This window comes from Lissotriton vulgaris, chromosome 8, assembly GCF_964263255.1.
Source record: "Lissotriton vulgaris chromosome 8, aLisVul1.2, whole genome shotgun sequence".
Classification (NCBI taxonomy): Eukaryota; Metazoa; Chordata; class Amphibia; order Caudata; family Salamandridae; genus Lissotriton; species Lissotriton vulgaris.
In genome coordinates this window covers 286,479,338-286,491,880 of record NC_141696.1, presented here as the reverse complement: position 1 = coordinate 286,491,880, position 12,543 = coordinate 286,479,338, and the positions used below count along the sequence as shown (strand labels likewise).

The following is a 12,543-nucleotide window of genomic DNA, read 5'->3' as shown; positions in this document are numbered from 1 at the left end:
GCAGTAACGAGAGAGTCCAAACATTAGTGGGAACAGAACCCCAAAATTCAGACATGCTTAAATTTAGATCACCCCAAATTTCACCTATGGCGGGTCCGTTCCACCCTTGATCTTGTGTTAAAGATCACCCTCCCCAACATAAGGCCCAACATTAATTTAGCAGAGTAACCAAATAAGAAATCGGGTCCACTCAATAACTGAGTTTTAGATCAAAGGAAAAGTTAAAGGGTTATATTACAAAATCACAAAAATAAAGTGGTATAGGGAAAACGTTACATGCCATAAATTCTCAAATTAAAAAGGACATAATCAGAAAATCTGAATAAATTTGAAGACGCAAATGAAGAGCAAAATCATAAAATGAACTTACAGTACCCTAGAGGAACAGGAAAGCATTCTCGGGAATAAATTGGACAGTGGCTGTTGCAGGCAGGATACGCTCTCCCCCATCGCTTTAATTTTTTTTGTTCCTAGTACGGCACGCCTCATACAGCGGAGGCCGTCCCTTTAGTTTCTTACAGCACCGAACGCGGCCAAAAGTTATTTTTGTGTTTTTTTAAAACTATTTATTAACTTATTGTTTTTTTAAACTGCCCCATGCCGCACTTTCACGGCTCCGCACTCCTTTCCTTATACGAGCTGTGTCTAAAGAGAGGGGTACGGCCGCCATTAAAGTGAAACCGCAGCATGGGGTGCTTTTATTTTAAAAAAAAAGCTTTTGTTTGTCAAAAAAGCTTTTGTTTGTCAAAGCTTGTCACAGAAGCACTCTAAACAGAGGCTCCGCTCCTGCTGGCTCTATCGGCTGCAATAATTAGCGTGCTACTACGATGTGGCTCTGGTGATGTTCATAAGGGTATAGGGAAAGTACGTCCAATGCGGTCTGATGTTGTGGGGCATCATGTGGCACAACAGCGCCTTAACAAGGAGCCCTTGAAGATTGCTGCAGATCTAGTACCGTGATAGGTCCTGCTTGGCAGGAAGACTGTTAAAATAGTAAAGAAAGTTAAACAACTATTTCAAGTTCTTTAAATTACCAAAATGTATAACAGAATAGGAAAATAAGTTTCCTTTGCCAGTAGCTAACAATATTTTGGGCAATTTAGTGTGCTTCTTTATCGATGAACTTTCAGCACTCCCAGTGATCGAGGCCCTGTTTTTCAAGCAGCCTCACACAAACATGGGCTGTGCAGACACTGCCTGATGCAGGGCAGTATTGCATTACACTTCTCTGCCCCGAATGGCACACAGCAGATGATGGAAAGCAGGAAAAGGCCCAGGCTACAGAGCAGTATTCAACCTTAAGTATTGATATTAAGAAAATTGCCTTTATTGACTACAAAAACACTTGCGATCACAACAGTATCTGGTTTATCTGTTTATAGGTAATACACTGCTCTTCCTATCGGATTGCAACGTCTTGGAAAGGAAGCGGAGCTGCCAGCACTGAGCTTTTGCTCAATCTAACACCACAATATCTGGAAGGCAACCACTATTTAAATTTGGCATTACAATGTGGCTGCTATCGCTTCGTATCTTTAATGAAATGGCACGACAGTGTTGTGTTCAGTTGATGGGTGCCACTGTGCCACCCTGCTACTGCCCAATAGCTTAAGTATTCCGAGCCATCTCTGGCAATCAATGATAGTAATCATCCTCATTGTGCATGGGGGTCAGTGGGGGCAGCTTTCCCAGAGTGTTTTGTGTGTGGCTGGCAATGCTTTGCTGTTACACCGAGTCTTCACACTACCAGAAAATATGCGGGCACTGTGTGTGAATCTGCGATTGCTGGTGAACACATTGGTGCTTGATTTGCACACATTCAGGATATCTGTATGCACTGGGTTTAGGAGCATGAGATTACATACAGTCACGACTGCCACAAACTAGATGTGTGTTTGTGAATTAAGAGTCAACACCTCTCTGGCAGTCTATGTCTACGAGACCTGCGCACACTGGGTGTGTGTCTGTAAGCGTGTACTGGCCAAGCGTACACACAGAATAAGTGCCCGAATGAGAACAGAGCCAGAAGGTAGGCAAAATCAATTGGTTTTTAACATATACAGTCCTGCAGATTAATTTATGGCCGATGTACTCACTGTGTGTGGTCTGTGGGTACTCAGTGCAGGGAGCTGGCACGTTGAAAATGCCCATGGGATATGGCCTTTGTCTTTTGCCTTTTGTGTAAGTAACGATTTTTCCTTTTCATAGGCATGGCCACTGAAATTCTATGTCAGGACAGGAGGCTTCGATTATGCTTTCTCATTTCTTTAATGAAATGCTCAGCAGCCAATAAAAACAACCAAAAAACTACATTTCCCATGAACACCAGGGAATAACCATCAAGAGTAGTGTATAAAAGGTCCCAACATTAGTCTGTCTTCCTCTTTCTTTGCTGCTCCGCAGCCAGTTAAGTGCATTATTTTCTCTCCTGTTACTTGCTTGCTTGCTTTGACATTGTTGCTTGCCTTACCTATTGTGCTTTTGCGCATTGTGTTTCACGCGTTTGGGGCTCCGTTTCCGTTCTTCGTGCGTGTTTTCTCTCCGCTGCCGGTGTGCGGTTTGCTTTGGTTTCGGAGCATGTGGCTCACCTCCGTTTGTTGGTCCGGGCGCTTCCTAGCGCTCGCGTGCCTTTGGTGGAGCGGGAGCAGGGGTTTCCGTCTTGTTGGGGAGCGCAAGCGCTCTCGAGACGGTGTTTGGTGACAGGCGACAGTCGCGCATGCGCGTTGTCCTATTTCCGGTTTCGGGGTTTCTCCTCAGAGCTGGTTGAGTGACGACGTTGGTTTGGCGTCCTGCCCACAGCCTGTTTCCAGACTTTAACCCCGTCTGACACCGAGGTCTTCTGAGGGCTTTGGTTGCAACTTTGTGGCATAGGCTCTGCCTAGAGTGTTTTGGTGCTGCGCAGGCTTTGGCTCCCTCCACATTTGAATATCTTGGGAAGTCAGGTTTGCTCCTACTTCTTTCAAAGCCTGATTTGGGGTCTTGACACTCCCCCTTGACTTGTGTTTTGACACTCCATATTCTTTCAGTCGTCTTGTGGGCATTTACTGTCTACCATTGTGTAGAATGGCTGATTACTACGACGCTGATGACGACTATTACTATGATGAGGAGGAGGAAGGCTCCTTGGAACAGAATTTGGTGGAGCAGTTGGATAGGGGTGTCCAACAGTCTGTCAACAAGGCACTGGTGCGTGCTATTAACCCCTTGAAGCGTCATTTAAATCTTTATGCGCAACAACAGGGTTGGTTGCCTGCTTCCAAGAAATCGGCGAAGTCTCCGGTTAATCCTCACAAAACAGACCTTCAACGCCTGGCTAAGAGTTTGGCGGCTGCTCCTTCCGCTACTTCCACTCTGCATGAGACCGAATCGGACAATGCCCAGTCTTCCGCTTCTTCGGGCCATGCTTCTCCACCTCCTAAAAAACTGGTCAGTAAAGAACATTTTGTGGATGCCCCTGAGCGCCCTCCGGTGCTCAATTTTGAACCGGCAGATATCGTTCACCCGAACTCATCCACCTGGATGCCTTCACCTGCTGTGGCTACCTATACTGAGGCTCACATACGTCAACCTTTTGAGGCCTCGGTTCGGGCACGGTTGCGCTCGGAGTGCCCGAGACCTGAGCTGGCAGACCATTTGGCAGAGACTCCGGAGGTTGACCCCATGATGGTCACGTACTTGAAAAAATATGCGAAGGACCCGAAGAAGTGCCTAGATAGATCTTGGCGGTCCTGTCAGGATAAAGTACTGGACTTGCTTGGTCCGCTCACCAAGATTTTAGACCTAGGTTACAAAGCGAAGGAAGCTTCTGCCCTGGTAAACCAGACTGAATTGATTGAATGGGCCCAACGGGCGATATGTTACTTAGGAAATGCCAACTGCGCGATGTCTGCGGAACGTCGCAGATCCATCCTTTTGAAGCTTGATCCGAAACTTTCTGAGTTGGCCACCTCGGAATCTGGGCCTGAGGCGCAAGGCCTTTTGTTTGGTCAGCCGTTCCTTAAAGAACTCACACGGTTTGTCTCTACCTTCAGTGGGATAGACAAAGCACAGGCCTCCTTAAGACGGGCAATGCGCCCGGTTTTTGCAAAGGCCGGACGAGGTAGGGGACGCTCGTTCGGCCGTGGCTCTGCGAACCAGTCCCAGAGAGGCAATTCCTCTCAGCAAAGAGGTTCCTATGACGCCGGTTATTCCACCCGAGCCAACTTTTATCCCTCACGAAAAGGAAAGGGCCAGTACGGCAAAGGACGTTCAGGTGGTCAACAAGGACGCTACCAGGATACCCACTCTGCAGGTGAGCCTGATTCATGCATGCGATGTAATGTTGGGGGGTCGCATTCAATTTTTCCTGCAAAATTGGCGCATGATCTCCAGCGATGCATGGGTGCTGCAAACTGTTCAAGGGTTCAGAATAGAGTTTTATCACCCGATGCATCAGACCCGTCCTCCCCCTTGTTTACATTTTTCTCTACAGGATCAGGTTTGTCCGGGGAAATAGACACCCTCCTCAAGAAGGGGGCGATTGTTCCAACAACCTGTCATCCGATGGGGTTTGCCAGTTCAGTCTTTCTGGTCGAGAAGAAAGGGGGCGGCTCTCGCCTAGTTCTCAACCTGAAAGACTTTAACGGAGGGGTGGTCTATCGACATTTCAAGATGGAGGGCATCCATCTCTTGAGGGATCTCTTACGAGAGGGGGACTGGATGGTCCGTCTGGATCTCAAAGATGCGTACCTCTCGATTCCAATCTACAGGCCTCATCGTCGTTTTCTCCAGTTTCACTGGCAGGGAGTTTGGTACGAGTATCAGGTTCTCCCGTTCGGTCTCTCGTCGGCACCGTGGTGCTTCACGAAACTGTTGAGTCCAGTTGTGGAACATCTACGGTCTCGGGGTGTCAGGTTGATTATTTATCTGGACCATATTCTCCTTATGGCGGATTGTCCTCTGCAACTTCTACGACATCTGGAATGGTCCATCGATCTGTTACAGTCTCTAGGTTTTCTGATCAATGTTCAGAAGTCGGTTTTGGTCCCTGCCCAGTCTATAGACTTCCTGGGTTTCCAGATCGACTCTGTGGCTTGTCAACTTCTCTTGCCCAATCAGAAGATGCGTTACATCAAGAGAGAATTGACATCTGTTATTTCCAGACCGACTGTGTCGTTGAGGTCGTTGGCACGTGTAGTGGGTCTGTTGGCGTCGTCCATTCAAGCGATCTTTCCAGGTCCTCTGCATTACAGGGCGATGCAGAGGCTGAAAATTCAGCATCTCCGGAAAGGTCTCAGGTACTCCGACCAGATTCCTCTTACGGAGGAGGTACGTTGGGAGATGCAGTGGTGGTTGGACCACATGGAGGCCTGGAATGGTCGAGCCCTCTTTGGTGCGACCCCGGACCTAGTGATAGAATCCGATGCCAGTCGGTGGGGTTGGGGAGCCAGCTGCAGGTCTGTCTCGACGGGGGGTCGTTGGTCCCCTCAGGAGTTAGCTCTCCACATCAACTGCCTGGAACTCCTAGCGGGTTCTTTTGCGATCAAGTGTTTCTCCCCCCTGCAACCAAGCTGCTGTGTTCTTCTCCGGATGGACAACATGTCCGCAGTCCGCTATGTGAACAAACTGGCCGGGACCAGGTCCAAGGTATTGGCGGAGATCACCAAGGATTTCTGGCACTTTTGTCTTCAAAGGAAGATCACTGTTATTGCGGAATATCTTCCGGGGTGCAACAATCAAATAGCGGATTGGCAATCCAGACATCTTCAGGATTACAGCGACTGGAGGCTTCACCCTCGAGTCTTCCGTGCTCTCCTTCGGCGTTGGGGTCAATGTCAGTTGGATCTGTTTGCCTCTCGCCTCAATACGCAACTTCCGCGTTTCTACAGTTGGAGGCCGGACCCTCAGGCTCTGGCCACGGATGCTTTTCTCCAGCAGTGGCTATCGACCCTTTGTTATGCCTTTCCACCGGTTCTGATGATTCCCAGGGTGCTGGCTTACACCAAACGGTTTCGAGCGGAGCTGATTCTGATTGCCCCTCTCTGGAGGGCTCAAGCATGGTTTCCGGTGCTTCTGGAAATGTGCTGCGCTCCACCGTTTCTTCTCCCCCGTTGTGGAATCTCTTGTTGGATCCTCTCGGAGACCCGCATCCCCTGATCCTCTCCGGCTCTCTTCAGCTGCTAGCGTGGAGGATCTCGGGGATCGTTGGACGCTCCCGGGCATTTCTAGCGACGCTTCCAAATTCCTTAGTGAGGCATGGGCTCCCAATACTCACAAACGGTATAAGGGGTCTTGGAAGCGATGGTGCGATTGGTGTGCTCAACGGCAAGTTTATCCCGTTTCAGCAGATATCAGTATGATTGTTAATTTTTTGGCCTCTTTGGCCACCTCTGGTCTGGCTTATTCGACGGTCAATGGTTTCCGCTCTGCTATTTCAGCGGGTCATGCCCACATCGATGGAAAACCTGCGGTTGAACATCCCTTTATTTCCAGGTTGCTTAAAGGAATTCGTTTTGCGAAACCTCCCGCACCTAAATATGTTACTTTATGGGATGTTTCTGTTGTTCTCCAGTTCTTAGAGGCCTGGCCTTCGAACTCTTTGTTATCTCGCAAACAGTTATCTGCGAAGTTGAAGATGTTACTCTGTCTGGTTTCCTGTAAGCGTGTGTCGGATGTCCACGCTTTGGATCTAGCAGGTCGCAGTTTTACTCCTGAAGGGGTTACTTTTCGTCTTTCCAAACGTACGAAATCTAATACGTCTTCCATTACATATCCTTCTTTTCCTTCGCGTCCCAACCTTTGTGTTGTACAATGCCTTAAGGATTACGAGGTGAGTACTGCTTCTTTCCGTTCAGACATGCAGGGTCAATTACTGATTGCATTACAAAAGCCTTTTCGCCCCGTCACTCCAGCTACTTTGGCGCGCTGGGTGAGGTGGCTTATGTCTGAGGCGGGTATCGATGTTTCTGTGTTTGGCGCGCATTCTGCACGAGGGGCGATGGCCTCTAAAGCTTATTCCATGGGTGTTACTCTGTTTGATATTATGAAGGCTGCAGATTGGTCATCTGATTCGGTGTTCAAAACGTTTTATTACAAACCTATTGATTGTGTTGCTTCTGTAGTGGTGGATCAGCTTTAAAAAAAGCATAATCGGAGCCTCCTGTCCTGACATAGAATTCAAAATTTGCAAACATTCGTGACAAGAATTTTCAATTCTATTAAGGACTAGGAGGCGAGGATTATCCCACCCGTGGTTCATATTTGCATACTAATGTATTGTGACTGTTTACATGCAATTGCAAATATTTCACTCCTTGTTCTTCCCTCCCTGGATTGCTATTGACATTCTTGTTACCTTTGGATATTACGGCTCCGTATCTTTTCCAGGTTCAGACCAGAAGTGATGTGATTTGTTCCCCTCCGGAGTCTCGTTCTCCTCCTGCCGTCTGGACCCAAGGTTCTTCTGCTGCCTACTTCAGGATTCTCTGGATGACTGCGGCTTGTTTGGAATTGTTCTTACTTTACTTGGGATTTTACTTTAACTTGGACGTGTTTCCACAAAGAAAGAGAAAGACAGACTAATGTTGGGACCTTTTATACACTACTCTCGATGGTTATTCCCTGGTGTTCATGGGAAATGTAGTTTTTTGGTTGTTTTTATTGGCTGCTGAGCATTTCATTAAAGAAATGAGAAAGCATAATCCTCGCCTCCTAGTCCTTAATAGAATTGAAAATTCTTGTCACGAATGTTTGCAAATTTTGAATTATGCACCATAAGAAGGACAAATTAGGAGGCACGGTAGCCTAAATTATGCAGCAAGAAAAGGCCAATTATGCGGCGTAATGCAGCACCTTTTCTGATAGCATTACTTCATTATTTATTCCTTTTTAGGTCTTGCTGAGCCAGCCCATGCGCTGTCTGCGAGACATTTAGTTAGCGGCTTTTGAAAGTGCCACCACAGGCTTTTGGTGGCCTAAAGCTTGCGTGCACACGAGCGTGCACGCGCGCAGCTGCCATGCGATCGCGATCACTTTTACGGCCGTGTCACTTTCACGGCCACACGGCCAATGCTTGTTTACTATTATTCTTTGCGCATTCTGTCCATACTTGGAGTATTTTTTTCTAAATGGCAACATGGTCTGAGAATAATTAGAGACCGTTTCCAATGAGATCCAGTTCCCCCCATCCTCTTTCTTCAGAGTCATTTACGTTACTTTCAGGTTGACACATTGTGTTTACTGATTTCCTTCTGTCCAGTGCTGCCGCAGCCACCACAGCAGTCAGCATGCGTTCCCAAGTGACATTCTGTGCTGCCCTCACATTCCAGCAATAGTGTTTTCATTCAAGCGCCCCCGCCAGTTTGGCACGTTCCTTGAGCGAATGTGCTTTCAGCAATCTCTGGTAATTTCACCCCTAGCTGCTTTACCAGTAGTGCACTAGCAGTTTCTCTGATTAGATCTAATTTTCCCAATTCACCTACTAATATTTTATGCTGCCTTGGCCTGAGGCCAAGTAAGGATACTTTTCCTTAATTTACTCTCCCTGCGGGGCTCGTTTAGGATGCTTCTTTGACTCCAGTGCAGTGCTTCCTCCAGCAAACATCCTTTCCACAAGTTTTAAGTAAGGATCTGTCGCCCCTGAGCAGCATGTATATTCCAAAATGCATTTCTGGACCTGAATTATTGAAGTAAGAGACACTCTGCCAGCACTCCTTTGAACTGAAACAGATTAGATGGGGATTATAGCATTGAATAATAATCACTGTGGATTTTTCACGAGTCACACCTTTAAAAAGGTTGGGATAAGCAAGCACAACATCCATTAATGTTCGAGAAAGGGTCTGGGAGGACAGGCCCTTCCCTTGTAAGCCAAAGGTCACAGAACTAATAACTTCTTGTGTTCTTCTTAATAGGAGAACGCTGGTATAAATAAATTAGAATGCTGGGAGTTCATTCAGTCACACAAGCCTGATGCTATCTTTCTAAGGCCTGGCTATGAGATTTCTTGGGCCCGGACCTTGCCGCATCTATTCCCGCAGGCTACACTATACTCAGACAGGATCGGCTTACTAAAATGAGAGGTGAGCTAGCTGTGGTCTACCAAGACAAGTTTCAGGGCTGCACTTCTTATCTCAAAACCTTTTACTGTGAGGCTATTTCTTTCTGCTGTGAGAATAATGCCCTCCACACTTTCTCTGGAATGCTTATATTCTGTCAGACCAGGTTGAAAACTGACTTTTCCCAAGCCCTGAATCGTTGGCTGCAGAAGCGGTAGCTTTATTCCAAATATGGACCCACAACACAGGAGACATTTGGATAGGTCTGATTACTGGCCGAGAATGACCATTCTTTGAACTAAGCTGTATGTTCCAAATCGAATACATATCATAGGTACGAGGATTTTCATATAACAACCCATTCAATCACAATAGGACCCCAGTATAGCCATACTACATCACCCTCCCCACATAAACAAAACAAAGAAAACCAGAGCAAACAAATGAATGACAACTACATTGCAAATATATACCAACAAGCATTGGCATAGCCAATAGGTCTCGCCTTTGGGACCTTATAAGTATTTAGTTATGCTGCACAATATCCTTGGTGCAACATAAACTGTTGCATGGGTAAACACGTATAAGGGCCCAAAGGCGAGACATTTGGCTATGCCACTGCTTGTTACACTTGTGAACACTATGGGCACAGGTTGCACCTCAGTTGAACACCCAAACATAGCAATAAGCAACAGAAAAGTGAGAAGTAAACCATTGCAAAAGACAGGCATCCCAGCGATTTTATTAACTTTTGAATCATTTAAGCTAGAAACTAAATTGTATTTGTTAAGGTCTACAGATTATGCAGCAGATGCTGTATTATGTGACAAATGCGGCAGATCCATATTTATAGGCCATGCAAATTGAACACAGCTGCTTGATGTGCCAGACATTGCCTCTAGCCAAACCCTCTATCCAGATTCCGTATCTGCAGAACAAGATCTTCACTTGGCGATGCAGAACAATGTCTACTCTTTGCCATGTGCGGCAAGTACTGGTCACAGGCTTTGATAACATTCTGCACCCCATCCCTAATGACCTGAAGAATATTAAGCAAATAACTAATACTATTAAAACAAATCGTACGTGGCAGTGGATATTGTGCTTTTTTGCCAACTTAGTGCCAGAGGTACTTCGCTAATATTACATTTCAATTTAAATATAGATTAGGAAATTACAAGAGAGTTAGCAACATAAACGACAGAAACGGACATAGTTCCACGAGTAAAAATTAGATTTTTTGTTTTAGTATTCGCCATTGGCTGGATTAAAAAAGAAATAAAAAAATTAAGAAAAGATGCACGTGTCACATACATGCACGTCACTTAGATGACATGTATTCCTACGTCTTATCTTTATCTCATTTTTCGTCTTTGATGCTTGCCCTCTGCCTCCTTAAATATTCATTCTCTACTACCTTCATTATCTCCTTTCACTCCACAAAGTAATTTCTTCATGCTTCTTCTCTCTCAATATCTGTATTTCTCTCTTTGAACTGTAACCATATTTTTCTGCCATGCAACATGGCATATTTAAAATAAAAAAAGAACGCCTTTTTTCCCTTTAAACCAGGTTACACGGTAACTCGCCTACTGTGCACCATTTAAAAACACATTGCCAATAGGTTTCGCTTCTCAGGTTAGATATCAGATGGACTGCAATAAACAAGAATAACAAAGATAAAAGATGTAACATAGGCTAAACCTACTGGCTTTGCCAATGCGTATTTCCCTTTCCAACATTGCTGATAGGTTAGACATGTTGGCTAGTGTACAGCACTGTTGTGTACTTGCGGAGTCGTCTATGTCCTAATAGACTAAGGAGACTACAGTACGAGTTGGCTTTCGATCTGACGTACTATAAGAGACCTCTCCTCTCTTTCCCTGCTTGGCCCTCTCTCCCTTTCCCACTTCTATATTGTCAACGCCATTCTCCTTCTTTCAACGCCTTTCTGATCCCTAGCCCACAAGTCAGCGTTCTCGTTTACTCGAATACATCAACAGGAGATTCTCGCACACAACCACATTTCTCGGAGACTCACCCAGGATGGTCATTTCCCCTGCCATGGCGACTCGTACTATCTGCCAACAAATGTAAGATGACCACCTGTCCGCTAAGTGCACGGATGGTCCGTGAACTCAGCTTACTCTCCGTCGTCGGTAGCTGATGTTTTAAAACATGACGTGTAATGAAAGTGTAGTGTCATTTCTCCATAAACATCGCCGCTTCCGGGTTGGATGTCAACCAACCAATCCACCCATTGTTATTATTCAGGGCGTGGAAGCCAGTACGCTCGATATACCGTCATCTGGGATTGGATCGTTGGCGACATCGTGGCCAATCCTAATGCGCTGTTCAGAATTCCGAAGTAATGATTGGCTTTGGAGTCGGCGCCGGCTTCATCTAACTAAGTCGTCCTCTAATACTTGCCTGATCTAATGACTGTCGAGTCTATCCAGGAATGATAATCGCACCAAGAATGATGGATCATGTGAAGGATCTGTTAGCTGCAGTCCACTAGCTCGGTTTTGTACTAATGCCGTGGTATTAAACCAGCAGTCCTAGTCCGTGTTGCTACCTTGAATGCCTTTTTATTAAGAAACTGCTGTAAAACCGTGAAGCTTGTTGAGATGTCTGTGTAGGCGGGCGCCGTTGAATTTGCTCCTTGACTTTAAATTGAATGTGCTATGTGTACCACCTACGACACTCTATTTTATTTTATTTTATGCCCTTTTATATAGCGCGGACTTTACCCGAAGGTGTCAGAGCGCTTCACAATAGGAACGTTAATGATACATGAGGAGAAAATTATAAGTGAACAAATAACAAAAGCAAACGTTAAGTTACAAGAGGTAAAAGTGACAATTGTGAGCAAACAAAATATAAGAGGTAGCAAACGGTACATTACAGGAGGAAAAAAAGTGACGTGTGCAAGTTACAAAGGGGTACAAAGTATAAGTAGAGGCATAATACTGCAATAAATGGCAGACACAAACACAAGAACAAACGTTACGTAGGCAATGGTGACACTTGTGCAAGTATCTAAAGCAAACAAAATGTAGGAGGTAGCAAACAGTGTGCTACAAGAGAAAAGTGACGTGTGCATGTTACAAAAGAGTACCAACCACAGGTAGAAGGATAATACTTCAATAAATGGTAGACCACTCAAAACACAAGAACACACTGGGAAGGCACTTCCATAGTCATGGAGAATAGAATTTCCTATATTTGGAAGGTCTTCCTTCAGATAATAGAGAGGGCGAGAATTACATTTGGAAGTGTCTTTGAAGGAGGAGAATTTTGAAGTCAGTTTTGAAGGCCTGGGAGGAGGTGGTGGTCCGGAGCTGAGGCGGAAGTGAGTTCCAGATTTTCACCGCGTTGCCTGAAAAGGATTGGGCCATCGATCTTTCCTTCTTGAAAGTGGGAGGTTCAAGCATTAGATTTTCCGCATTACGTGATGGTCTAGAGCCTCCAGAGAGTTTCAGTTTATTCGCCAGGTAGCTAGGAG

At 45.7% G+C, this 12,543-nt stretch overlaps 1 protein-coding gene across 1 annotated transcript in view; it reads right to left on the bottom strand.

Moving 5' to 3' along the window:
• HSPA13 (heat shock protein family A (Hsp70) member 13) overlaps nt 1-11,265 on the bottom strand; it is a 47,667-nt gene extending 36,402 nt beyond the window's left edge. The window contains exon 1 of the mRNA XM_086934059.1: nt 11,077-11,265. Coding sequence (XP_086790185.1) covers nt 11,077-11,101 — 25 coding nt within the window. The 5' untranslated portion in view covers nt 11,102-11,265. The remainder of the gene's footprint in view (nt 1-11,076) is intronic.
• Between the last annotated feature and the right edge of the window lie 1,278 nt (nt 11,266-12,543).